This window comes from Lepus europaeus, chromosome 20, assembly GCF_033115175.1.
Source record: "Lepus europaeus isolate LE1 chromosome 20, mLepTim1.pri, whole genome shotgun sequence".
Lineage (NCBI taxonomy): Eukaryota > Metazoa > Chordata > Mammalia > Lagomorpha > Leporidae > Lepus > Lepus europaeus.
In genome coordinates this window covers 7,398,914-7,426,100 of record NC_084846.1, presented here as the reverse complement: position 1 = coordinate 7,426,100, position 27,187 = coordinate 7,398,914, and the positions used below count along the sequence as shown (strand labels likewise).

The window sequence follows — 27,187 nt, the reverse complement described above, 5'->3', positions numbered from 1 at the left end:
GTTTCCCTCCTAGCCCCCCTTCCGGCTGACCCAGTGGGTTGCAACACCAGCAAGGGGCCAGGGAGGCCTGTAAGAGTACACCCACCATCAGAGACAGGGAGAGGAGCCCAAGCTGAGGGGACAGGAAAGAGCAAGTGCTGTGGCATCTGCTGATGGTGGCGTGCATTCTAAGGGAGCTGGAAACCACGGAAGGATGTGAAGGGACAGAGTGCGGGCATCTGGCTATCAGGTGGTGAGGGCAAGCGGGAGACGGAAGAGAGGGGGGATGGAGACCTGCGCCAGGGCGGCACAGCTGCTGGGGCTCGCGGGTGGGCAGGGCGACTGAGGCAGGGGCGATGCCCGAGGCTGGCTCTGCAGACCGCAACAGGGAGAGCCCAGGAGTCCACGGCTGTCCTCCCCAGGCCTCTAAGGACAGGGACACCCCTGGCTGGCCGACCTAAGTGCCACCCGCCCCTGCCCTGAGCCTCCAGACATGTAGGTGGGGGCACTCACCCTCCCCAACAGCTGCAGACCAGAGGCTGGGAGCCACTTCACGCCGACCGCTCGCTGCGGTTCGAGTGCTCTTCAGGCTAAAGCAGTCTACTACTACTTTCACTTTAATGATTTAATCGAAAAGATAATGGCATGTAGGGGAAAATAAACCAAAAATCAAACGTTTCCACTGCCCCAACCAACACAAGCCCTCCCCATTTTACTCCAAGTTCCTGTGGCCATCCCCATGTGCTTCCCACTGCCACCCCTCCCCCACCTCCAAGTTCAAGTTCCTGTGGCCATCCCCATGTGCTTCCCACTGCCACCCCTCCCCCACGCAGGGCACCTGCCTTGGGACACGCCAGTTCCTGGAGCTTCTCTCATGCCACCTAATTAATACAGTGAACAGTGATCATTGCATCAATCCACCCATTAACATTTTTACTGAAAATCGTCATGCATCTGTAAATCAATTTCCAGGAGTGAAATTACTGGGTCAAAGGATGAAAACATGCCCATGCTCTTGCTACATAATAGTTTCCAAAGGGTGACAGGAGTGCGGGCGGGAGCTTGGGAGCTCACTGCTGCAGCCAGCGGGGCGGCCTGGGGTGAGGGGTGGAGCGGGACTCGGGCCGGGAGATATAAGATAGCAACTGGCCGGCCGGGTGGCCAGGCTTGATGACCTGCCACCGCCACTCTTCCCACACGTCTGAGCACAGCCGTCTCTCCTGCGGCCGTAGTTACATCGGCATTTCTCTGCGCAGCGAGGTCTGAAGTCATGGAGATCTCCACAAATCCGGAGAGCACTCCCCAGGCGGGAGGGACACGGCTCCCCAGGAGCAGCCTTTGCACACGCTCTGTGCTCATCACCCCAGCTGCGGCACACAGGGCTCTGGAAAAGCCCAGGCTGGGTTTAAACCTGACTGCGACTCCAACCTCAGCACCTCCTCCAGAGCCCGCCTGCCTTCCTCGAGTCTGGGATTCTGTTCTACAATCAATTTCTTCCTGTTTTCCCTCGAGGGAACGTTTAGAAATGTGTAAAATTATGCAATGTTGTTCTGTAACTGCTCATTGCTGACACTAAAGGAAAGACTATATTTGAGAAAGAATAGCATCTGTGAAAACCCAAGCTAAATATCTACAAACTCAGGCAAGGGAGTAGCGTCCCCCGGCCCTGAGAAGTGGGGAGGGGGCTCCGAGGGCACCAGCAGCTTCCCCTGGGCGCCATCCCCTGCAGGGGGCCAGAGGCTGTGCTCGCTGCACACGCGTGAGCAAGCGCACACCAGTGCTAAGTGACACGGCTGTCCAACGCTCAGGCAGAGTGGCAGAGATGTGAACCCAGGTCCGTCTTGAACACTCTCGCACGTTCAGTACTTCTCTTTCTTTGTTCTCCACAAGACAGACCTCATGGGCTGGACCTGGCGTAGTTCCGGGGTTCCAGAGACCCTGGGTAAACCACATCAGGCTGGGGAGGACACAGGAGACCCCCTGCATCCCCATGCCAGCCCGGACACACCTCCTCCCCTAGTTCCCAGGTACAAGACAGCAGAGTCCACAGCTCAACACAAAACACAGGTGGCCCAAGCCCTGGATGGCCACTGTCCCATTCAGGTGGCACCCCCTCCTCTACAGTGGCCAGACGCATTACTCCCGACAAAAGAAAGGATCTTAGGTAGACAGAGCCAGGCTTACAGCCCACAGCTGCCAGCAGCCAGCTACTGAACCTCGCTAGGCCTCAGTCTCCTCGTCTGTGAAATGGGATAATTCTTCAGACAGAGCAAGCAAACAGTAAGGCTAAAGGTGGTTGTCCGCATGTTTCTGTATGGTCCAAAGATGTAGTCCCCATGAAAAAACAGCCCTAATAAAGACACACTGGGGGCCAGCACTGTGGCGCAGTGGATTAAAGCCCTGGCCTGAAGCGCCAGCATCCCATATGGGTGCCGGTTTGAGTCCCGGCTGCACTACTTCCAACCCAGCTCTCTGCTGTGGCCTGGGAAAGCAGTGGAGGATGACCCAAGTGCTTGGGCCCCTGCACCCACGTGGGAGACCCAGAGGAAGCTCCTGGCTCCTGGCTTCAGATTGGCTCCGCTCCAGCTGTTGCAGCCATCAGGGGAGTGAACCAGCAGATGGAAGAACTCTCTCTCTGTCTCTACCTCTCTCTGTAACTCTTTCAAATAAATAAAATAAGTCTTTAAAAAAACCACAAAACGCACACTGCAGGATGTTCAGCACTTGGTCTGTTCCGCAGGTTGCTCCCTAGACTTACAAACACCCAGGCCCTCTGGCCTTGGTGACACAGCTCTATTGTGCCCTGGTGCGCTGAGCCTGGGTGAGGACAGCCCCCCAGAGCCTCCCTCACATGCTGCCACAGCAATGGGACCAGGGTGACTACAGGGAGGCCAGTATTCTGCCAGGCACCCAACATGCCTCACGCACCACAGGACATCACCAGCTGCGGCACCTCCAGGACCACGTCAGAGGGGACTGAGGCTCGGATGACACCATTCTCTTCAGGGTCACCCAGGCAAAAACAATGGAAGAGGACCCACACCTCGGAGCTGCCCCGAGGGCTTCCCCACAACACCAAAGGGGAGTGGATACCACCCCCGGGAGATCCCAGGCAGCACCTGAGGACCCAGAGGGCTGAAGTCTGCGAGGGCCAAGCAGCCAGCTGCCCCCGCCCCTGCCCAGGGCCACGCTCCACTCAGTCCTCCCAGGTTAGGCACTGCTGTTGGCCGCAGTTTGCATCCATTATCGATTGCTTCCAGGCCCGACAGAACAAATGGGCTCTCGCCACACCAGCAAGGGAAGAACCGGGTGACTCCTGCCTTCCAGGGGACGGGGCGGGCAACGACAGGCACGGCAGATGGGGTAATGGGGGTGCTCCACAAGACAGGACCGGAGCCCAGGGACAGTCTCCCAAGACACGGGGCACTGGCCGTACTGGGGGAGGGGCCCAGACAGGCAGTGGGAAGGCGCTGGTTGCAGGGGAGCTGACTGATGAGCAGGTGCACGCGGCTGGAGCAGGAAGGGAGTCACAGCCTGGGGCACGAGGTGCGTGGACCATCCTGCTCAGACTCTTGGTTACAAGCAGCAGCAGAGCCAGCTCAGGTGCACTTAACTGCAGAGGAAGCCGCAGGCTCACCGAGCTGAAAGTTCAGGGCTGGGGGCCTGGAGGCTGGCCGTCTCCGGGCAGCAGACCCCAGCAGCTGCTGGCTCAGGTCTCCCTCACCTACCCCAGTGCAGCTCTGACCGAGTCACAGGGGTACCCCGAGGATGCGGGCAGCTCCACGATTGGCCAGTCCTGAGTTACTCCCCATCTAACGGCAAAGACCGGAGGGAGGGAGGCAGGGAGGCAGGGAGGGAGAGACAGCACTCAGGAAACCAGGATGGCTGCCCTCCACCAACCTTATGTACCAGTAGTGCCACTCCCGCCAGCACCCGGGCGCCTGCAGGCACGGGGCCACAAACCACTCTCAGCAGCCTCCCGCAGCAGCGCTCTCCCGTCCTCCTGAGAAAACGGGCTGCAGACCAACCCTCGCCAAGGCTGCAGGACGCACGGCGGAGCAAGGCCGCACTGGGCTCTGCCGGAGCCGCCACCTTCTCCAGCAGAGGAAGTGAAACAGCCCCCTCTGGGTTTTGTGGTGCTCACAGAGGCTGACACGGAGAAGGCAGAGCCAGGGAAGAGCTGCACCAGAGCCCCCCCTCCAGAGATCCGGCTTGCAGAAAGGGATCTGAGCTGCTCAAAGGTGACCCACAGGGCAGAGACCCTTGGCACCACACCCAGCGTGCCGCAGCAGGAGTGAGGCTGCATGCGGACTCCGAAGCGGGAGGCCTCGAGAGCCAGGTGTGAGTGGCAGGCAAGGTGGCACAGACGCCAGACAGGAACTCCAAGCAATGCTGGGCGAGGCTGGGCCGCTCAGGGGAGCAGGCACCACTGAAAGGGTGTGTGGTGTGGACAGAATTGGAAGGCCAACGCAGCAGGGTACAGGAGGGCCACGGGGCGGCCACCACTCCACAAGAGACTGAGCGTGCACGCGGCACCGGCCTGGGAGCCAGGAAGACAACCTGCAGCCACACACAGGCATCCATGTGCCCAGGGATGGCTCATGCTACAAGCCAGATGATGCCACTGCCTAGTCCCCAATTAGGGGGACAGTCTGCTGCCTGAGCAGATGGAAAACCACACCCACCAGCTCTCAGCATCACTCTCAGGGCTGGGCGTGGCCACCGCCAGGACACGCCCCCAACCCCTCCCAGGCTGGCGGTGTGTTCCGAGAGGACGCTCAAGTTCCGTGCCATGCCAAATCCAAACCGCCCCACGGAGCACCTGCCTTCCCACCACTGCTTCCCCACCTGCAAGGGGCTACGCAAAGCAGCCATGCGCCCCCAGGGCACCTACTGTTTCTGCTTCTTCTGGAAACTTTTCGAGTTCCTGTGGGCACTGCCCCTTCCTACAGGCTCCCCGCCTCCCGTCACACGGAGCCAAGGGGCTGCTCCAGCCTGGCCTTCAGCGGCAGAAGCGAGGGGCCGGCCTCTCCGTCACACACACGGTGCCAAGGACAGAAAGCACAACAGTTTCCCTCCAGCTCCTACCACACACACCACGCTGTGTTCAGCGATCAGAGGGAAACGGGCACACGCACACGCACGGAGGCGAGGCTCCCGCCCCCCGCAGCAGCTCCAGCGTGGACGCCTGGGAAGCTCCCACAAACCCACAAGACGCTGAGCGGCAGGCCGGTCCACAGACCTCCTGAGACGAGCCTCACTGCTAACACGTGGCCCACGGCAGTCACTGTCACGCCGCCAGCCAAAGGGGGAGCAGACGTCACTTTCAGGTGTGCAAGGAGGGGAAAATGGAGACACAGAAAGAAAGAGCATCTGACCTCACCCCTCAGTTACCCTAAGAGGAAGAAGCCAGGCCCGGAAATGCAGGTACCTGCTTCCGGTTCCCCATGTTGGTGAGGGGGCGGGGCTGACAGAGGAAATGGGCGGGACAATCAGACCCTTCCAGGCCCTCTCAGTCCAGAGATGCTTTGGCTCCTGCCTGGTCACCCCTCTGGCTTTGGCTACCTGGACCGGCGGATGCGATCCTCTCCTCAGCCCAGGACGAGTGGAGGCTGCAAGCCCGCCAGCAGCTGCTCTGAGACAGCGTGACAGGCAGGGAGGCACCCAAGGGTGACTACAGGCAAATCCGGAGTCTGCAGTCAGCCCGAGGAGGAACCCCAAGCGCCACGCTGTGACCTCACACCCCCAAAATACCCACCATCTGCTCTGGACTGGCCACTTCCGGGACTCCCATTTTGCCTTTTGGATCCAGCTCTCCCGGGCCCAGCACGAACACCCACTTCCCCCCAGCCTGGGACTAAGCAGGCACCCCCCAGGGCTCCTTCTCCCAGTAGCGGGACTGTGCTGTCCCCTGGGGGTAGCCCCTTCTATTCTGGGCCTGCTTGTATAGAACTCACACCTTGCCCACACGTGGGGTGAACCATGCAACCCAGACCGCCGACCCGGGGAAGTCCAGAGACAGCACAAGGAGACACTCGCGTCTGGAAGGAGTCAGGACGACAGGCGACGAGCGCCACACCAGTGCCCACAGTGTGCGGCAACACAACCGACGGCAGAGCCGAGAGAGGAGAGAACACAGGGCTGACGGCAGCCACGTGTCAGGCCACTCGGTGGCAAGCAGCCCCTCTACAGCACGCTCCCGCCCCAGCGTGGCACTGGACAGGTCAGGAGCAGGGAGAGGAAGTGAAGCCAGGTGCCGTTGCAGCCGGCTGCAGGAAGGCCGTGAACCCGCTAGCTCTCATCCGAAACAGCCACACGTGGGCCCCGGCGACATGCAGGGAGGGGGTGAATTAAGCTGGACAGTGTCTACCACACCAGCTTCCAGGAGGGCTGCTGGCTACCATGGAAACGGCCAGGTCACCCTGGGGAAAGAGGATGTGGCCACCCCAACCTTAGCTGGGCCAGGGACCTGCTGATGGGTGGGGGAGGAGCCAAAACAAGCCAGAGAGGGGGGCGAGAAGAACCCAGCCCCCACTGCGTGCAAGAGGCTGCTCAGAGAGCCTGGCGCAGTCAGAGGTGTGGGAAGGCGATGGAGAAGAGTGCGCGTGCGCTGCCCAAGCTCAGGACACTCGCAGGGCAGTGGGGCCGCCAGGGCTGGGAGGAGAGCCGCAGGACTGGCCACTGGGCTCTCGGCATGGCTCAGCCTGCCCAGAAAGCTGGCGACACAGAGCCCTCACCAAAGTCAGGACCAGTCACGGACAGCCCCCGGGAACAAAACTCCCCGGGCACACAGCCCATGAGTGACCGGGGCCCTCACAGCAGCCATGAGGCTGACCCACCACGGGGGTGCCCTGAAGACAGCATCACTCCATTTTGTTGGCCACAGCAAATGGAAGTTCTAGAAATGCCTTATTTTTGTCACTTGACCAAGGGCTGAAGGATCTGAGGATCTGGCGTTTGAGTACTGTCCCCAGGTACCTGGGTCAGGCAGGAAATCTAAGATCAAGCACTGCCGGCACCGCGGCTCACTAGGCTAATCCTCCGCCTGCGGCGCCGGCATACTGGGTTCTAGTCCCGGTCGGGGCACCGGATTCTGTCCCGGTTGCTCCTCTTCCAGGCCAGCTCTCTGCTGTGGCCTGGGAGTGCAGTGGAGGATGGTCCAAGTGCTTGGGCCCTGCACCCCATGGGAGACCAGGAGAAGCACCTGGCTCCTGCCTTTGGATCAGCGCAGTGCGCCGGCCGCAGCAGCCATTGGAGGGTGAACCAACGGCAAAGGAAGACCTTTCTCTCTATCTCTCTCTCTCACTGTCCACTCTGCCTGTCAAAAAAAAAAAAAAAAAAAAAATCAAGCACCACCTTTGTCAGGGGACAAAACAGCAGCTCTGGCCACCACGGTGCTGCAGCAGGTAAGCCCTCGTCTGGGCACCAGCATCCCGTATGGGCGCCAGTTTGAGTCCCAGCTGCTCCACTTCCAATCCAGCTCCCTGCTCATGGCTTGGAGATGCCTCAAGTGTTCGGGCCCCTGCACCCACAGGGGAGTCCCAGATGACGCTCCTGGCTCCAGGCTTCGGCCTGGCTCAGCCCTGGCCGTTGCAGCCATATGGAAAGTGAACCAGCAAATGGAAGACCTCTCTGTCTCTCCCTCCCTCTGTCTGTAACTCTTTCAAATAAATAAATCTTTAAAAAACTTGCTAGCTAAGGAACAAACACCTCCTCCTCAGCCACTTCTAGAGAAAGTGCAGAGAAATCCAAACCTTTCCTAGTGGGGTTAGGGATGCTCAACTGGTAAAATCCATGCAAACATTCTAAAATCAAAAAAATACCCTCTGAAGCCTGAACTGCTCCTGGCCTGGCCCCAAGCACTTGCTGTCCCCAAGGAGCAGGTGGGTGTGGGATCCGGACCCAGGCCTGCTCCCTCTAGCAGGTGGGCGAGCTCCAGTCTCAGCCCGTTCCCTAGCAGCCTCCGGCCGAGTGGCTGCCAAGCCTCAGTTTCCTCACTAGGACCTGCCTCCCCAGCGCGCTGTCCAGGAGAGGCGTGTTTTGGATACACATGAAGTGCTAAGCACTGCTAGCACCTCGGTGAGGGCTGACAGCCAGTTCCGCCCTGGCCCTCTTGTGGCAAGATCACCTCGCACTGGGGCACCCACAGGCTGTGGCGTTCCAGATACCCAGGGAGCAACTAGCCAGGAGCTTTAGTCCCATGGAAAATGCCACAGGAATAAAGGCCTTGAAATGCCAAACAGGGGAGCTAGTGCTGGGGTGTAGCATGTTAAGCCTCCACCTGTGGCACCAGCATCCCATGTGGGCACCGGTTCTAATCCTGGCTGCTCCACTTCGAATCCAGCTCCCTGCTAAGGGCCTTGGAAAGCAGTGGAAGATAGCCCAAGTCCTTGGGTCCCTGCACCCACATGGGAGACCCGGAGGAAGCTCCTGGCTCCTGGCTTCAGATTGGCTCAGCTCTGGCTGTTGTGGCCATTTGGGAAGTGAACCAGCAGGTGGAAGACCTTTCTGTCTCTCCTGTAACTGCCTCTCAAACAAATAAATACATCTTTTAAGAAAGAAAGAAAGAAAGGAAGGGGGGGAGGGGAGAACAAGGAAAGAAGGAAGGAAAGAAATGCTGCACAGTTTCTGAGGGACACCACCTGGGATGATGGGGTCCCCAACCAGAGGCCAAAGGCCAACTCCTCGGTGTCACACGCGCACTGACGAGAACTCGCACTCCATTCTGAAGAATGACTGCATCAGGAGCAGCCTGTCTCCTTGAGTTTTCTCGACAGCTCCTCAGCACACCTGTGGGCATGCGCAGGTCCCTGAGAGCTCCCGTAAGAAACGCCGGGGGCTGTGAGGCCGGAGAGCCGCGAAGGGGAAAGGCTGCAGGGACCAGGCAGGACACGGCGGCGCAAACCCTAGCATTCAAACCCACCTCGTGTTCCCAAGGCTGGACTTCAGGACGCAGCAGGATTCGGCTTTCAAGCAGGGCACTACCTCTGCGGGAAGAGGGAGTCGGTAGCCATCAGGCCCACCCAAGGCTTCAGAGCCACCCGGCATGGGACTCGGGCTCGCCCACCGACCTCTGGGAACAGTCCAAACACGTAAGCGGCGTCCTCACCCGGGCCACAGAGCAGGTGCTCCTGAGGAGGCCGCTGCTCACCCTGCAGCCTCGGCTGCCCTGCACGGAGGCCCCTGAGGGCACACAGGACACCACGCCCAGTCCAGAAGGCAGGGAGGGGATAGCTGAATGATGTGCTCCCTGGGGTTTCCAAGACTCCCGTTCCTCCAATGGGTGAGTCCAGGAATGCAGTTGGAGGCTGTTAGTCCCGCCCACCTGGCAGTCCTGGAGGGGTGTGTCCCCCCCCCCCCCAGCGAGTGCAGACCCCCCAAACAGAATCTCACCACGCGGGGCCTGTTCCTGGGCCACACTCCCTCCCCAGGGGCCCTGGGCTGTCCAGAGCTCCCCCCCAGGAACTCCACCTTCCTCCTGAGGCTGGCCCTTGAAAGCCGCACACATCCCCCCTAACCGTGACGGTGCCTCCCGTGCCGCCACCCCGGGACCCCGCACAGAGCCCAGCATCTGCACATGGTGTCCCATGGTGTCACCCAAGAGGGTGAACTGCTCAGTGATCTGCCACTGTTCCCTCCAGCTCGCTGTCCTCTTGCAGGGACACACCAAGGACTGCCCACACCTGACTGCAAACCTCATTCTGCACGTGCGGACCATGGAGCCGTGCTCTTGTTAGCATCCTGAACTGTCTTCAGAGAGACACGGGGACAGCCGTCCACCTGGACCTTGGAGCTGCAGCCTGTCAGATCGCCCCGACCGCAGATCCGGCAGGCCATCCACACCACCCCAGCCCACCCCCGCCCAGGCCAGGCGATCTGGGGCATACGGGGTGTCTGCCCCTCCCTACAAGGGGCCCGGGGCTGGGCATCCGCAGTCTGCACCCTCCACACGCAGCATCACAGGCGCTCACGCGTACCTCTCAGCACTGCCCTCTGCCTGCGAGCAGCTGGTGATGGAGATGCGCCCTCCCCCGGCCCCACTCTGCGGGCACACGTGAACATGGCACACACACCCCGGGAGGTCGTCTGTGCTGGGGACCTGTGCCCCGATGCCCTGAGAACAGGGCGCCCCAGGCATGGCGCTGGAAAGGTGCTCAATACACCACCTCCACCGCCACGCGCGGAACCTCAGACCACGCCCGCTCGGACCGCTGGCTCCTGGGCCCCCAAGAGCCGGGCAGCCTCAGGACAGCCCGGCCCCAGGAATAAAAAGTACAAGTTCCCCTGACAGACACAGCACCCAGCTTCCTGAAGGACATGGGGAGTGGGCGGGAGATCTGGCCACGGGGGCTACAGTCACCTGGAGGCCGGCTGCGGCCACCCTGCAGCTCCTGCGGTCGCTCGCGCCATACTCAGAATGGAGGCACAGGCAAGCGCAGCCAGCTGTCCCCCTAACCCTGAGCTTGGCATGGTGAGAGGCCTGTCCTACCCCGTGCGGCTGTGTCGCGAGCTCAGGAATGGAGGCGACCATGGCACCATCCCACCTGCACCCAGCACAGCTGACCGAGGCCCACCTGGAGACCCCGGGAGGAGGGGGCAGGGTGACAAACAAGGACTGCCGTGGCCTGCCTCCCTGACTCCCGCAGCCATCAATGCCACAGCACAGACAGCAAAGGGAGGACGGTCTGTGGACCCGGGCAGCCGGTGGGGGCAAGCAATGCCACGGCTTAGCTTTCCTGTCCTCCACCACACTGGCAACAGGGTCAAACCTTCCACCTCCCAGTTTACACGACTCCTCTCGGCGAGAAGTGCTTTAAGTTAATAACCAAAGTGCTGGCATCTTGAAGCAAAAAAAAAAAAAGAGAACAAAGACACAGAAAGTTCCCTATGGGCTGGCAGCTGCCACCCTGTGGCCCAGTCGAAGACTCTGCCCACAACAGAGCTCCTGAGATGCTGGTAGGGCACGTCATCTCGTCTCGTCACCTGTTAGATCCAGTACCGGGGACTCTGAGACAAGAGGCTCCCCAATCTTTTCTTACCAGCCAAAATCACTGCCCCGCATGCCCCTTCTGAAGCTTCCAGGAGCACGTGGCCGTGCTGAGAGCCAGGGCCTCACAGCAATCCTCTCGTCCTCTCCTGGAGCGCCTCCCACTGCCGGTACTTCTGCACCTGCAGAGCGGGGGCTGGCTTCACCCCCACCTCCCACCACAGGGTTGCTGGGTAAAAGCAGAATGGTGTTAGGGCACCACACAAACGAAGCTTCTGAATTAGAATTTAGAATTCGGCTACTTGAGGAAGTTCAAGCGATGCAATCTGCACGGATGCTGGATGTTCAGCCTCTCTAAGTCCCTTCCAGAACCTGGACCCGGATCTAGAGGGCACGTGGGGTCACGTACACCAGCTCCCGATCCCACGAGGAACCCCCCCAGGTCAGGGAAGAAATGCCACAGTACAGCCTTCGCGTTCCCAGGTGGGAAAACGAGACGTCCCGGGTTCTCTCTCTGCACAGCCCCCTGCTCATCTCCGCGGGGACCCCGAAGTCTGTGACCTGGGGGGAAGACGGCAGCTGGGGAGGCGGTCTCCTGCTCCAGAGCCTGACAGCTGGGAGGCATCGACGCGGATGTCCAGACTAGCTCTCACCTCCCTTCTCCCCAGGGCCTCCTGCGTCCACTCCCCCTTGACCTGCACGTAACCAGCCCCGCGTGGGTCAGTGCTGTGGCACAACAGCTTGCGGTACTGCTTACGAGGCTGGCACCCCGTATCAGAGTGCTGGTTCGAGTCCAGTTGCTCCCCTTCTGATCAGCTCTCTGCTAATGCACTTGGGAGGCAGCAGAAGATGGGCCAAGTGCTTGAGCCCTTGACACCCACAGGGGGACCCAGATGCAGTTCCAGGCTCCGGGCTTTGGCCTGGCCCAGCCCTGGCTGCTATGGGCATTTGGGGAGTGATCCGGCAGATGGAAGTCTCTCCTTCTCTCTTCCTGTCATTTTCCTTTTCAAACAAAAATTTATTAAAAACAAAAAACAACGGCCGGCGCCGCGGCTCACTAGGCTAATCCTCCGCCTTGCGGCGCCGGCACACCGGGTTCTAGTCCCGGTCGGGGCACCGATCCTGTCCCGGTTGCCCCTCTTCCAGGCCAGCTCTCTGCTGTGGCCAGGGAGTGCAGTGGAGGATGGTCCAAAGTCCTTGGGTCCTGCACCCCATGGGAGACCAGGAGAAGCACCTGGCTCGTGCCATCGGAACAGCGCGGTGCGCCGGCCGCAGCGCGCTACCGCGGCGGCCATTGGAGGGTGAACCAACGGCAAAAGGAAGACCTTTCTCTCTGTCTCTCTCTCTCACTGTCCACTCTGCCTGTCAAAAAAAAAAAAACAAAAAAACAAAAAACAAGCCCTGCTCTGTCGTGTGATTTTGATTTTCATCGAGATGTTATCTGCCCTCCAGCTGTCCCTGTCAGACTGTTTCTCTAAAAGCGAAGTTTGATAACCATAATTTTAAAAGTTATTTAATATTAAAATTTTAATATTAATTTTACTTGAAAGAGTTACAGACCTTCCATCTGCTGGTTCACCTGCTGGTTCACTCCCCAGATGGCCACAAAAGCCAGGGCTGGGCCAGACCAAAGCTAGGAGCTCCATCCCAGCGTCCCATGCGGGCGGTAAGAGCCTAGACACTTGGGCCAGCTTCTGCTGCTCTCCCAGGCCACTGGCAGGGAGCTGGATCAGAAGTGGAGCAGCGGAGACAGGAATCAGCACCCACCAGGGGTGCTGGCACCAAGTCCTCACACTTCCACAGAGCACGTTCTCAGCTATCCATGAGCCCCTCACAACGCAAAGGTCGGCCTCAGGGTACCCCACGACCCAACTTCGGGGTGTGCAGAGACCACAAGGGGCTTCGTGAGAGAAGGAGACTCCGACACAGCCCCCGGACCACAGGTCTGACGGGGCCCTAGGGCTCAGTCAGCAGCCCCGGCCCCCAGGAAGTACACTCTGAGAGGGGGTGACAAGAATCGGAACAGCCCCAGGGAGGCGAGGTCACGCTGTCTCGGCACTGACCAACAGCCAGTCGCCTGCTGAGGAGCGCGCATGGGCAGGCCCAAGTCCTCGGGGAGCAGCGACAGGGCCTGTGTGTCCGGGAGATGGCACTCAGCACTATGTGGCCACGTCCCCAGCTCTCCAGGTACTCGTGGCTAGCGGGGCGGCTGTCTGCTCACCAGTTGCGTGCCCACAAAGGTAGGCATTCCAGGACACAACTCTCTGTCGCTTCTCTCAGAAGAGTTTAATTTTAGTCTTGGCTCTCCAACACTGTCCCCGTTTTTTTTTTTTTTTTTCCCATGAGCACCTTAAATATATGTGTCAACCAACAATCCAGTAGTGGAGTTCACGACGGGGCAGGCAGAGAAGAGGGTGTGTGTGTGTGCGCGTGTGTGTGCGCACGCATGTGCGTGCAGGGGGCAGCAGCACCCAAGCCGGAGCCGCCCTCTTCTTACCTAGGCCCACGCCCAGCCCTCGGTGAGACGCTGCGCCCACTCACGGCCACCTCGGCGAGGCGTGATCGGCAGCGGTCGCCATCACAGACCACCTCCCAGCTGCATCCCGGGGCCCTTGGCGTGTTAGGAGGGCTCCACCCGCCACGCACCTGTCACGAGAATCCCTCCAGGTCGGCACGCACACCCCGCTTCCCTCCTCCTCTCCCCGTCCTCCCAGAGGAGCCCCTCACACAGCTGGGGAGCCCCTCGGTCACAGCCCCAGCAAGTTGACAGCCTCGTGCCCGCCCGTCAAAGCCCGCGCCCTGAGCCCACAGCACCAGCGCGAACATCCCAGCAACCTCGCAGGCGCATGGAACTCACACGGAGTGGAATCCACTCCAACGCCACCACAGACACCCACATCACCCGGGCTGCTGGCTCAAGTCACTGGCTTTACCCTCTTGTGCTTGGGTCCTGGAGCTGCGACGAGCAAGTCCCTGCAGAGAGGACGTTCTAGAAGGTTTTCCACAGTGTGTGCCTACTCCACCCCCGAAGGCATAACACAACTGTATGTGACATTTGTGACAAGCACCATCGAGTCCACCTCAAGACCAGGGACAAGAGAAGTATTTATGACACGGCAACCCTGGCCCTGTGGAGATCAGCACCACTCCGTCCCTACCGAAACCACACGGGTCGCTGTGAATTACTCCCCAGACCCCAGACCAACGCGCCCTGCTAAGGACGGAATCAGCCGCGCTCAGTAAAGGGGAAGCCGAGCTCCCATGCCGGCCGGAGCCACCAGGACAATTTTTCCTCCAGCCCCAGCCCGTTCCAAAGTGCTCTCCACGGCCACTTCCTGGTCCCACTGCGCACCTGGATGCAGCCACATCTTCCTCCGGCCCCGCTCCTGTCACGGGGGAGAAGGGACCCCCACGCTGCCAGCACACCCTGGGGGACACACAGGTCGGTGGCGAGCCCTGCCCTGCACACCAGACACACACAGGCCGCAGAGAGCAGCCGCGGCCCTGGCCACAAACCACCAAGGCTGAGACCCCCAGGAAAAGGTGGGCGGAGGGAGAGGACAGCCCGGCCCACTGTCAAAAAGAGCCAGGCTCCGGCTCCATCGGGGGTCGCCACGGACACCGGGGCCCAGACAGGATCCCGCCCCCCGCCCCAGCATCATCGTTTCCGCCGCCACGACCCCGAGGGGGGCTCGGCCCAAGGCAGGGTCCGGTCCCAGGCGCCGCGAGCAGCTAGCGAGGGGGCACAGCGGGCCGGGGCTCCCCTCGCAAGCCAGGGAGGCGCTTCCAGGCGGGAGGGGACGGGAGGCCGACTTCCCCGATCACCCAGGAGGCACGGCTTCCCAGAGTCAGACCCGGGACACCAGTTGCTCCACGGCTTGCCTCGCTCCCCTCCCCCCCTGCCGGGAGGGCTTCCCGAGGGTCTCGGTCCCGGGGGCAGGGCGAGGCAGGTGGACTCCGTCCACGGCCGCGAGGGTCGCAGGGCTGCAGCCCGCAGGGAGGAGAGGCTCTGGCCTCAGCCTCCGGCTGCTCCCTCCGCCCAGGCCGCACGGAAGCCTCGGCCTCACGTACCGAACGCCGCCCGGCTGCCCGACCTGCCCCCGGCCCGGGCCCGGGGGGCGAGAGCCCGGGATGGCAGCGGCCCTCGGGAGGAGGTGGGCGCCAGGAGGGTCCCCCGGAGCCCCGGGAGCCAGGGGTACCGGGGAGGGGGAGGGTCCCGGGCCCACGCGGCCTCCGTCCCGGCTCGCGCGGCGGCTACTTACGTTGCTCTGGGGGTCGATGGCCTGCAGCAGCCGGTCCCTGATCTGCTGCGGAGACGCCGGAGCCGCTGTCATTGCCTGGGCGAGGCGGGGGGGGAGCGGCCGGGCCAGCGGGCGGGCGGGCTGAGGCGGGGGACGGGGGTCACTCACTCGCCGGCCTCCGGGAGCGGAGCCGCATGTTCCCCGCGGCGCCGGGGGGAGGAGGGGCGCGCGGGGCGGCGGTGAGGGGAGCCGGAGCCGGGGCTCGGGCCCGGGCCGCCGCCGCCACCGAAGGAGGAGGAGGAGCCGACGGAGCCGCCGCCGCCGCCGCCGCCGCTGCCGCCGCCGCCTCGAGAACCAAACTCCAGTGAGCTGCCCCCGCGCGGAGCACTCTGGGTAACCCGCGCCGCACGCAGCGTCGGCGCCACGCTGAGGAGGTTGGGAGATGGGGGCGGGCGGAGACGAGGGGGCCTGGGCGGGGCCGAGGGCGCACCACGCCCCGTCCATCCGCGCAGGCGCGCGCAGGCGCACCTGCCCCCCCGGCTGGGCAGTCCGGCCAAAGAAGCCGTTGGGAGGCAGTTGGGCGGGGCAACGGCCGCCTCCTGGTGGGCGTGCCCGGGGGCGGGGCCTCCCTGCGGAAACGCCAGCCCGCGGCGCCGGGTCCGTGCACCCCTGGGCTCCTCTTCAGCAGCGGTCTCCTGGCTGTGGGGGCGGCGAGGCTGGCTGACTCCCCCCAGCCCGGTCCTCGGGGAGCAGTGACCGAGGGGGCCAGGGCCGCGGGCGACAGGAGCTGCCAGGTCTCCGAGTCCGCGCCGGCCGTTCCACCAGGGCTTCTCCGGGGGCGAGGGGGCCAGGGGGCCCATGCTGCTCATGGGTGGGCGGTGGGTGGGGGGCTGGCATGGGGGTCGGGGGCTCTGTCACGGCTCCGGACGGCGAAAGCGGAGGCCGATGCCCCGGCTGGACTGAGTGAGCCAGAGGCCCCCGGGGGTCGCGCACCTGCTGCTGCGCCGCGGGCAGCATCTCCAGGTGGCAGGCACGGGGCCGCGCGTCCCCTGGCCCCGCCGCCTTGCCTGGAGGTCACCCGGGGCTGGAGGTCAGCCCAGAGCCGCGGGGGTCAGGCCTCGGGCTCCCCTCCCCCCGCAGCCCGGGAGCTCTGCCGGGGACGCCGGGCCGAGCGAGCGAGCTGAGCGGCTTATCAGCCCTGGCCTCCAGAAAAACCACTTTTTTTTGGGGGGGGGGGCGTTGTTACCGGAAGATCCCCCAGATCTAAAACAGGAGGGAGGCGGCTGATGCGAACCACATGTGCGACCTCTGCCCGACACCTGTTAAGTCTTGCATTTGTCATGCTTCTGGGAAGCACTTTTATTTGCCCAAAAAAAAAAAAAAAAAAAACCGGCTGTTCCTGCACGTGGCTATGGCTGTGGCTGCTCGCGTCTCCACAAGTGAACAGTTCTAGGTCGTGCTTGGTCGGCCGATACTGGCCATGTATCTCACTGTACCTCCGCAACAGGAGGTGCTTCGTGTACACCGTCCAAGCTGGGACCTGGCCTGTCTGGATATACTCTTTATCTCAGTAAGCTAAATATGTTTAAAAAAATTTTAAAACCCTTCCCCAGGCATATTCCCATCTTGCTCCCTCTTAATTGCTAACTTAGATGTCCAATTCATTTTTTTTTTAGAAAAAAAAAAATCAAGGATTACATAGAAATAAGCAATTGGTTTTTGCATGGGTCTTGTTATTTTAAGAAAAATCTGGAAGGGCCGGCGCTGTGGCTGAGCAGGTAAAGCCACCGCCTGCATCACTGGCATCAAACGTGGGTGTGGGTTCAAGTCCCGGCTGCTCCATTTCCAATCCAGCTCTCTGCTGATGCGCCTGGGAAAGCAGCAGAGGATGGGCCAAGTGCTCCAGCCTCCGCACCCACGAGGGAGACCCCGAGGAAGCTCCTGGTTTCGGATCGGCTCAGCTCCAGCCTTTGCAGCCGTTTGGGGAGTGACCCAGCAGGTGGAAGACCAGCCTCTCTCTCTCTCTCTCTCTCTCTGCCTTTCAAATAAATCCAAAAATAAAAATTAAAAAATCTGGAGAGCGCTCAACTTACCTTTTTTTTTTTTTTTAAAGTAAGGAGAAGCGTTAACATGACTGATGACCACAAGGGCAGAGGCTCGTACTATCTCCAGTGGCCACAGGAGTACTTATTATCTGTAGCATCAGAGGATGGACGGCCCATCGAATGCATGGTCCTGCATGCCCGCACCCAGGCACGTCAATGCATAAAATAGTTCCATGGATACGGTGTGGCATAACATGGGTGTTCACAGTTCTGGAGTGTGTGCAATCACTGATATTAAAGTGCTGTAAATAAATGCGGGTACACATAAACACAGACCTACAGAGTTTTATTCCACTCGTGAAAGAAAAGGGTGCCCGTAGTGACACTGGCCAGCCATTCACCTGGTATCCTGGCCAACGCCAGCAGCTTCTCCCCCTGTCCAGGGTAGATTCCGGGGTCCACCTGGCTCCTGTCAGTCATGCAAGGTGCCCCACCCCCGAAGATAAATCCTCCTGCAGTGATGGTCAAAAAGATCCCTTTCACCTCCTGGGGAGGTGCCCCCCCCCAAAAAAAAAGGAGGGGGGAGACAGGATGTGGCTCTGAGCCCAGGAGAGCATCCTCGGCCGCGCCTGCCAGTGAGGGGAGGGGGTCTTGTTCCCTGGACCACCTGCCACATCCGCTGGGGACCAATCAGGAACCTGGCCGCCCAGAGCCACGGCTCCCATAGCTGTACCAGACTGGCCTTCGACAGCGACACCATGTGGTGGCAGGGAGCAACGGCAGGAAGGCACTGGCCAGAAGGTGCTGGCTGCTTCCAGGAGCCAGGCCTTGGCCAGGATGGGCGGCCTTCCTAAGGGATGCAAGGGCTCCAGCGAGGGATGGGAAAAACAACCGGCACGCAATCAACCACCCTGCTTTGACCCACACGTTTTTGTTTTTGTTTTGCTCTGTATTTAAGTCCACTGGGAATTAAAAAAAAAAAAATCCTTTCTCATGTTTCAACGCATTCAACCGGATCCGTGATCTCAGCAGCAGCCAGAGATGGGTTTCGGGGTTCTGTTCGGCTTTGCGTAAAGTCCTGTTTACTTTGAAAGTGGAGCCACTTTTAACTGGCTTGGCGCGGCCCGGAAACGGCTGTGGCTTTCGGGGAGGGCTTCACAGACAGGCAGGAGCAATCCAACGTCACCACGCGCGAAGCCTGCTCTCCTGAGCACAAGGTTTAAGAAGCCATGCACTGGGACTGGGATGGGGGCCCCCGTTAGCCCAGGGGGTCTTCCAACAGCTCGTGGAGAAATGCAATGGGAAGGGAAGCTTGCGCTGGTACAGAAAGCCTCGGAAATCCACGCCGTGTGTTTTTCCATGCGCTGTTTGAAGATTCCCCTCGTCCATTGCAATGGCAGGTCTGCCATCCCTGCTGGTCTCCTCCCTAGAGGGTCGCCAACACAGCCACAGCCGGGCCAGCCAGGAGCCAGGAGCTCCCATCCGGGTCTCCCACGTGGTGCCAGGGGCCTGCTGCTTTCCCAGGTGCACCGGCAAGGGAGCTGGACCGGAAGCGGAGCGGCAGGGTCTCGGATCACTGCTCCAATTCGGGAACGCTGTGCCAGGACGCCAGCCCAGGCAGAGACGATGGCAAGGTCGCGCACGGCCCATGCGGTCGGAGCCCTGGACCAGGTGTTCCCCGGCTTCTAGGAATCCACCTCTAGGAAGCCATCGGGGGCGGTGCTGTTTGTAAGAGCAGACTGGAAGCAACCTAAATGCCCAGCGACAGGGGAGTCCATCACAATAAACGGGGAGGGGCGGGGGAGGAGGGGGCAGGGCGAGCTGCTCTGACAGGAAGGTTCCGGATGGGCCTTGCAGGTGCCACGGTCTCCCAGACCTTGACCTGGGTGCTGGGAGGAAGTCACCGAGGTGTCCTCCACCTCAGAAGTCCATCAATAAGGGTGAAGAGGCCGGCGCCGTGGCTCAACAGGCTAATCCTCTGCCTTGCGGCGCCGGCACACCGGGTTCTAGTCCTGGTCGGGGCACCGATCCTGTCCCGGTTGCCCCTCTTCCAGGCCAGCTCTCTGCTGTGGCCAGGGAGTGCAGTGGAGGATGGCCCAAGTCCTTGGGTCCTGCACCCCATGGGAGACCAGGAGAAGCACCTGGCTCCTGCCATCGGAACAGCGCGGTGCGCCGGCCGCAGTGCGCTACCGCGGCGGCCATTGGAGGGTGAACCAACGGCAAAGGGAAGACCTTTCTCTCTGTCTCTCTCTCACTGTCCACTCTGCCTGTCAAAAAAAAAAAAAATAAGGGTGAAGAGACAGAAGCTACGCCTGCCTCCACGGCTTATAAAGACTTAAAAGGCCTCTACTAGGGAACGTGGGGAGACACTCCACATTGAACGGTCAATGATAAAATCGGGCACATAAATCATATATGCATTGATTTTAGTTTGATTAAACTATACATATATTTATGCATATGGGAAATAGAAAAAAAATAAGAAGAAACCAAAATATTGACAGCAGCTCGCTCGCGCGTGCGCGCAGGCAGACTGACAGGTGCTATTTACACTTCTTCCTGGAGTTCCTCCTTTTCTGGAATACACGTGCCCTGCTCCTGAGTCATCCCGCCCGAGTGATGTCCGGGAGACGCCAGGGCCCTCACCAGGTGACTCGGTAATCCCCAGTAAGAGCCTAACCTCCCAAGGCTGAATCCCGATGGAGCCGCTTTCCTAGCTTCAGTCTCAGTGGCAGGGGAGCGTTAGGGAGCACTGACTTCTATGTAGCCAGCTCCGCGGGGGCTGCTGGGCGGGGTGGTGCAGTGGGTCAAGCCGCTGGCTTGCGATGTTGACGACCCACGTGGGCGCCGGCTCGAGTCCCCAGGCTACTTCACTTCCCACCCAGCTCCCTGCCAATGTGCCTGGGAAGGCAGCAGCGGAACATGGCCCAAGTGTTTGGGCCCCTGCCACCCACAGGGGAGACCAGGACAGAGCTCCTGGCTCCTGGCTTCAGCCTGGCCCAGACCTGGCTGTTGTGGTCACTTGCGGGGAAGTAAACCAGACGGAAGACCTTTCTCTCTCTCTCCCTCTCCCTCTTTCAAATAAATGAATCTTAAAAAAAAGAAAGAAAACAGAAAACAAACAGCAGCACTGTTCAGAATGGCCACACAGTGCCAACAGCTCAAACGGCCACCAGCACCCGCACGGATCAACACCGGTCCATATGGCGGAATATTACTCGGCCATCAAGAGGTACCAAGCCCCGACACCTGCGCCAGCGGGGAAGACCCTCGAAAACGTGACGCTGCAGAAGAGAAGCCAGGCAGGAAAGGCCACAAGGTGCGTGGCTCCAATCACAGAAACGGCCAGAACAGGCAAAATCCACAGCCAGGAGGAAGATGTGGCTGCGGGGGGCTGGAGGGGGAGGTGGGGGGGAGAGGGTGTCATAAAAGATTCTGGAATTGGCTGGCGCCGCGGCTCACTAGGCTAATCCTCCGCCTTGCGGCGCCAGCACACCGGGTTCTAGTCCCGGTCGGGGCACCGGATTCTGTCCCGGTTGCCCCTCTTCCAGGCCAGCTCTCTGCTGTGGCCAGGGAGTGCAGTGGAGGATGGCCCAAGTCCTTGGGCCCTGCACCCCATGGGAGACCAGGAGAAGCACCTGGCTCCTGCCATCGGATCAGCGCGGTGCGCCGGTCGCAGCGCGCCAACCGCGGCGGCCATTGGAGGGTGAACCAACGGCAAAAGGAAGACCTTTCTCTCTGTCTCTCTCTCTCACTGTCCACTCTGCCTGTCAAAATAATAAAAATAAAAATAAAAATAAAAGATTCTGGAATTATCCTGGTGGTGGTCGCCCAACTCTGTAAACACACCAAGAACAACTGAGTTGTACCCTTTAGAAATAGGTAAACGGTGTGAATTATCTCTCAATAGGGAGTGGGGGGGGGAGGGAGAGAGAGAGAGAGAGAGAGAGAGGGAGGGAGGAGGGAAAGCCCCTTGGGTTCTGGGCCCAGTGGGACTCCGTGCTATCCATGTCAGCGCCGTGCCCCGTCCGATCTGCCTGCCCACAGAGCTGGGGTTTGAATCCTTCTGCCTCTTCGTTCAGAAAACTCACCGTCTCCCACCTCATCTTGCCCCAGCCCCGTGCGACACGCACTGAAAGGTGCCATCCACACGCCCCACCCTCCACCCCCCACCCCCGCCTGGGGTTCCCATTCTGCTTTCTTTCTCACCATCCCTGGGTGTGTCCTCGCCGCACCTGTCACCCTGGGCACCCAACCAGGTGACTTGGGCCTCAGGCCTCAGAGGCCGTCCGTCCATGGCAGGCATGACGCACCCGACACCAGCTGGTCGATAAAGAGCAGGAGTTGTTCACTCAGCTCACGGCTCCGGAGGCTCACGAGGGCCGAGACTAAGCTGCTGGCGTCTGCTGTGTCGTATGTAAGGCAGTGGAGGGTGGTGCAGGGCGAGCCGGAGCGCGCGTGTCATCATGGAGTTCCCAGCACCAAGGACCTCACCTCATGCTAATTACTTCCAGAGGTCCCGCCTCCAAGTCCCAGTAACATAATAATTCGGGGATTAAAATTCCGACAGGGACGGGCCCTTGTTGCAGCCGTCTGGGGCACCCATGTCCCATTCGGGAGTCAGGGAATCCAGGCTCTCTGATTCCGGCTTCCTGCTAACGGACATCCTGGGAGGCAGCAGTGATGGCTGGGTCCCTGCCGTCCACGTGGCCAAGCTGAACCGAGCTCCTGGCTCCTGGGCATTTAGGGAGTGACCCAGCGAATGGGTGACCTCTCTCTCTGGGTCCGCCTCTCCAAGGAACTTCCCGGGGACACAGTCAAGCCACGGCCCTGCCTAAAAGCTCAGTTCCCAGAATCTGGATCTCATCAGGGACAAGCCCAGGAGAGGCCAAGGAGCTGATGTCAAAAACCCAAGGGGAGGGGGGCGGCACTGTGGCACAAGCTGGTTAAAGCTCTGCCCTGCAGTGCCAGCAAACCATATGGGTGCAGGTTCAAGTCCCAGCTAGTCCACTTCCGATCCAGCTCCCTGCTAACGTGCCTGGAAAAGCAGCAGGGGATGGCCTGAGTCCTTGGGCCCCTACACCCACGTAGAAGACCTGGTTCCTGGCTTCTGATCAGCCCAGCTTCGGCCATTGCAACTATTTGGGAAGTTAAACAGCAGATGGGAGACCTCTCTCTCTCTTTCTCTCTCTCTCTCTCTCTCTCTCTCTGTCTTTCGTGCTGTCTGTAACTTGTAACTATGCTTCTCAAAGAAACAAAGAAATCTATACCCCCCCCCAAAAAAAAAAAAACCAACACCCTTTTGACAGAGTACCTGTCCTATCCCAGCTCCACGGGCAATGGAAGTTGAGTGTCCCTTAGCCCAAACATCTGGGACCAAAAGCGTTTCTAGATTTTTGATCTTTCTGGATTAAGGAATACGAAGATACCCCGGGGACAAAATTCAGTTACGTTCCATCTGCACCTCTGACACAGAGCCTAGAGGGTGAATTTTATGCAGTAATTTTACTAAGCTTTATGTATTTATTTATTTAGCAGAAAGCAGTGCGACGGAGAGAGGGAGACAGAAAGACAGAGATCTTCCACCTGCTGGTGCGCTCCGCAAATGCCCAGGACAACCAAGGCCGGGCCAGGATGAAGCAGGACTGCCGGGAACTCCATCAGGCAGGAAGCTGCATGGGAAGCAGAGGCGGGACTCGAACCCAGGCACTCCGATACGGGACACAGACATCCTACACGGCGCCTTAACGCGCCGCAGCACGATGCCCGCCCCGGACACAGTGATTCTGGGCGAGAGCAAAAGCTCCGTGCTGTGGAACTGATGGCACCAGTTCCGGACGTGGGAGCGTTTCGGGTTCTGGATGCCCATCCCCCTCCACTGGAAAACCAGGAGAGTTCTGCGTTTGAAAACAGCCCCCGGGTGTCCCCAGCTTCGGGAGCCGCTGCGCCAGCGACCACCATCCCCTGAGGCCCTACTGTGTGCTGGACCCGTGCGCGTGCACGCACACACGCACACACCCCTGCAGCAGCTGGCAGGTGCTGGCTCCGCCCACAACTCCATGTGACCCTGCACAAGTCACCTCTCTGCACCTGGCCTCCATTTTCTCCCACCGCAGAGGGGGCCAATGCCAGCATTCTCTGCCGCCCCGCGTGTGCCCAGAGGTCTGGCCCCACGGCAGCGACTTCTGCTCGCAGCCTAATGACCAGGATCCCCCGCCCCGGGGAGCCTTTCCCAAGCCGCTGCCTGCCCAGGCCATGCAACTGACCTCAAATCAAGACTTCCTTTTTGATGCAAAGTACTAAGGCCAGGGAGCCACCTGCGTCCCCGGTGCTCCCTCAGTACACCGCGCAGGTGACTAACTACACGGCACTATTCCTTCCAGCAGATCCCGGAACTGGAGCCCGGCGCCAACCAAGGCCAGGTGGCTTGGCCGCAGTTCTCCCGTCTCGGCCACAGTACAAGCAGCAGGCGGAACGTGCAAGCGAGCACAGGTGTGCAGAAGACAAATGTTCCCCAAGCTCAGCTGCTGTCGTTTTCCTGGTGTTTTTTTAAAGATTTATTTATTTATTCGTAAGTCAGAGCTACAAGGGTGGGGAAGGGGAGACGGTTTCATCTTCTGGTTCACTCCCTTAAATGGCTGGGCCAGCCAGGAACCTGGAACTCCATCTGGGTCTCCCACGCAGGTGCAGGGGCCCAAGGACCTGGGCCATCTTCCACTGCTTTCCCAGGCCACAGCAGGGAGCTGTATGGGAAGTGGAGCGGCAGGGACTCGAACCAGCACCCATATGGGATGCCGGCACTGCAGGCAATGGCTTTCCATGCTACACCACAGCGCCGGCCCAATAAATAGATTTTTAAAAAAGAAAAGACATCACACAGCTGGGCCCCTTTGTATACGCACTGTCTCCGGCTGTTTTCAGACTACAAGGGCAGAGTTGGGAAGGTGGATTAAGACGGAACTACGGGCCACGTGGCCTGTATTACGCAAAGCACGGGCCCCTCAGCACCGTCCACCCCCTGGAAGCTGCAAATGTGCCACGGTACTGGGCAGGGAGAGCTCAGGCTGCTCCCCGGCTGACCTCGAGACGGGGCGGGCCACTGGCCTGCATCATCCCGGTGGCCCCGAGCAGTCCCACGAGCCCTTTCATGGGTGACCGAGGCAGGAGGGCAGGGTTAGGGAGAGGGCGCCACGTGGAGGGCTCCAAAGGCCACTGCTGGCTCAGAAGACAAAGGAAGGAGGCGGTGACCCAAGGACACAGACGGAGCGGGGAGGCCAGGTCCCTAGGATGTAGACAGGAGGAGGAGGCCGTGACCCAAGGAGGCAGATGGAGGGAGGAGGCCATGACCCAAAGATGTAGAGAGAGAGGGGAGAGGCCAGGACCCAAGGACACAGACGGAGGGAGGAGGCCAGAACCCAAGGACACAGACGGAGGGAGGAGGCTATGACCCAAGGACACAGAGGGAGGGAGGAGGCCGTGACCCAAGGACACAGACGGAGCGGGGAGGCCAGGACCCTAGGATGTAGACAGGAGGAGGAGGCCGTGACCCAAAGTTGCAGATGGAGGTAGGAGGCCGTGACCCAAGAAGGCAGACGAAGGGAGCAGGCTGTGACCCAAGGACACAGACAGAGGGAGGAGGCCAGGAACCAAGGACACAGACGGAAGGAGGCCGTGACCCAAGAGGCAGACAGAAGGAGGAGGCCATGACCCAAGGACACAGACGGAGGGAGGAGGCTATGACCCAAGGACACAGAGTGAAGGAGGAGGCCATGACCCAAGGAGGCAGACAGAGGGAGGAGGCCGTGACCCAAGGACACAGACAGAGGGGGGAGGCTGTGACCCAGGACCCCAGCAGCTCCAGCTACAGCACAGGCTAAGTAAGGACATGGATTCTCCCCAGGGCCTCCAGGAGCCATGAGCCCTGCCAACGCCCTGCGGCCGCCGGGGAGGCCCACCCTGACCTCCCAGCCTCCGGTGAGAGAAGTCAGTGTGTGCTGTGAGGCTCACCGCCCGCGGCCGTTTGCGACACAGCAAGAACAAACACGACCGGGTCCTTCACCAAACCACGTAACCGAGCTGCCCCTGGGACACGTGCCCTGCAGAGAGAACCCTCGGCCGCAAAACGCAGCTTCTGGGGCCGAGGCACTGGGCTCCTCTTTCCCATGCAGTCGGCTCACGGCTAGGGCTGTCATCCTGGCCAGCACAGGCCCAGGCTCCTCACAGTGTGGACAGCAGGCGGCTTCGTAGCCGTGCGGGGTCTCCACCTGTCCCCAGGGGACGCATGGGGATGTAAAACTCTGGGACACTGCAGGGGAGCACAGCATCCACTCACACACAAGTACAGTCAGTCTCTGCCTGCACGGGTGCCACAACCATGGCGTCCACCAACCACGACGTGGGGCGAGTGTCGTGGCACAGCGCGGTTAAGCCGCTGCTGGCGACACCGGCATCCCAGCTGCTCTGCTTCTGATCCAGCTCCCTGGGAAGGCACTGGATGATGGTCTGAGTCCTTGGGCTCACATGGGAGACCCAGGTGGAGCTCCTGGCTCCTGGCTTCCATCCAGCCCAGACCCAGCTGTTGAGGCCATCTGGGGAGTGAACCACTGGATGCAAGATCTCTCTCTCTCTCTGCCTTTCAAATAAATGAAAGAAATCTTTAAAAAAAAAAAAAAAATTGAGTCAGCAGAGACCTTTTCTTATCAGGATTCCATACCAGGTGTTATGTTAGGTGTCAGACACCATGGACACGGTGTAGTCTCCAAGAGGATGTGCGTGGGTCCTTCCGACAGAAGGGACGCTGGGTGTCCGGGGACTTTGGTATCTGAGGCGGATCCAACACCTGGATGCTGAGGGCCAAGTGCGGTTTATCCTGGAATGTCAGGAGCCAAGTCCCTTCACAGAACTCCTCAGGGGTGTTTGTAGGAGCGCCTCAAGGCCCACTGCCAGCCAAGGGGCTGAGCGACGGGCTGCTGAATACTTGGCGCGGGCCAGCCCCTTGGCCGTCTCTTAGGGGTGGGACTGTGTCATGTGCCCCTCTCCTGCAATGTGTGTGCTGAAGCCCTAACCTCCTGGACTGGGACACGGTGCATTTCAGGAGTTAAGTAAGGCTAAATCAGTTTGTAAGGGTGGGTGGTGTCCTAATAAGGAGAGGAGGGGATCCAGAGAGCTATAAGCATGGAGAGGCCGGCGCCGTGGCTCAACAGGCTAATCCTCCACCTTGCGGCGCCGGCACACCGGGTTCTAGTCCCGGTCGGGGCTTCAGATTCTGTCCCGGTTGCCTCTCTTCCAGGCCAGCTCTCTGCTGTGGCCAGGGAGTGCAGTGGAGGATGGCCCAAGTGCTTGGGCCCTGCACCCCATGGGAGACCAGGAGAAGCAACTGGCTCCTGCCTTCGGAACAGCGTGGTGCGCCGGCCGCCGCGCGCCAGCCGCGGTTGCCATTGGAGGGTGAACCAATGGCAAAAGAAAGACCTTTCTCTCTGTCTCTCTCTCTCACTATCCACTCTGCCTGTCAAAAAGGAAAAAAAAAAAAAAAAAAACAACATATAAACATGGAGAAAAAGGCCAGGTGAGGAGGAGGCAGGAAGGCGGCCAATATCTTAAGTGTTAAACTGATCATATTAAGTGTTAAAGTGAACCTATGGATAGGGTTAATTGTTAAAGGGATCATATAAATAGGATCAAGTGTCTGGTAATAATAATAACAGATGGAATTAAAAAGGAGAGAATGTTCCAGCATGGGAAGCAGGCCACACAGCAGACTCATAGAATGACGATTGCTTTAAGTAACACTCTGACCTCAGAATCAGCCCTTGAGGCTTCCTGGTCTGGCTGAAAAGCCCATGAAAACATTTCAGGTATGGAAAGCCAAGACACTGTGGTGCCAGCGCCATGGCTCAATAGGCTAATCCTCTGCCTGCGGCGCTGGCATACTGGTT

At 60.1% G+C, this 27,187-nt stretch overlaps 1 protein-coding gene across 1 annotated transcript in view; it reads right to left on the bottom strand.

The window, feature by feature from the left end:
• MED26 (mediator complex subunit 26) overlaps nt 1-15,451 on the bottom strand; it is a 48,307-nt gene extending 32,856 nt beyond the window's left edge. Inside the window, exon 1 of the mRNA XM_062179457.1 lies at nt 15,229-15,451. Coding sequence (XP_062035441.1) covers nt 15,229-15,300 — 72 coding nt within the window. The 5' untranslated portion in view covers nt 15,301-15,451. The remainder of the gene's footprint in view (nt 1-15,228) is intronic.
• Nucleotides 15,452-27,187: the final 11,736 nt, after the last annotated feature.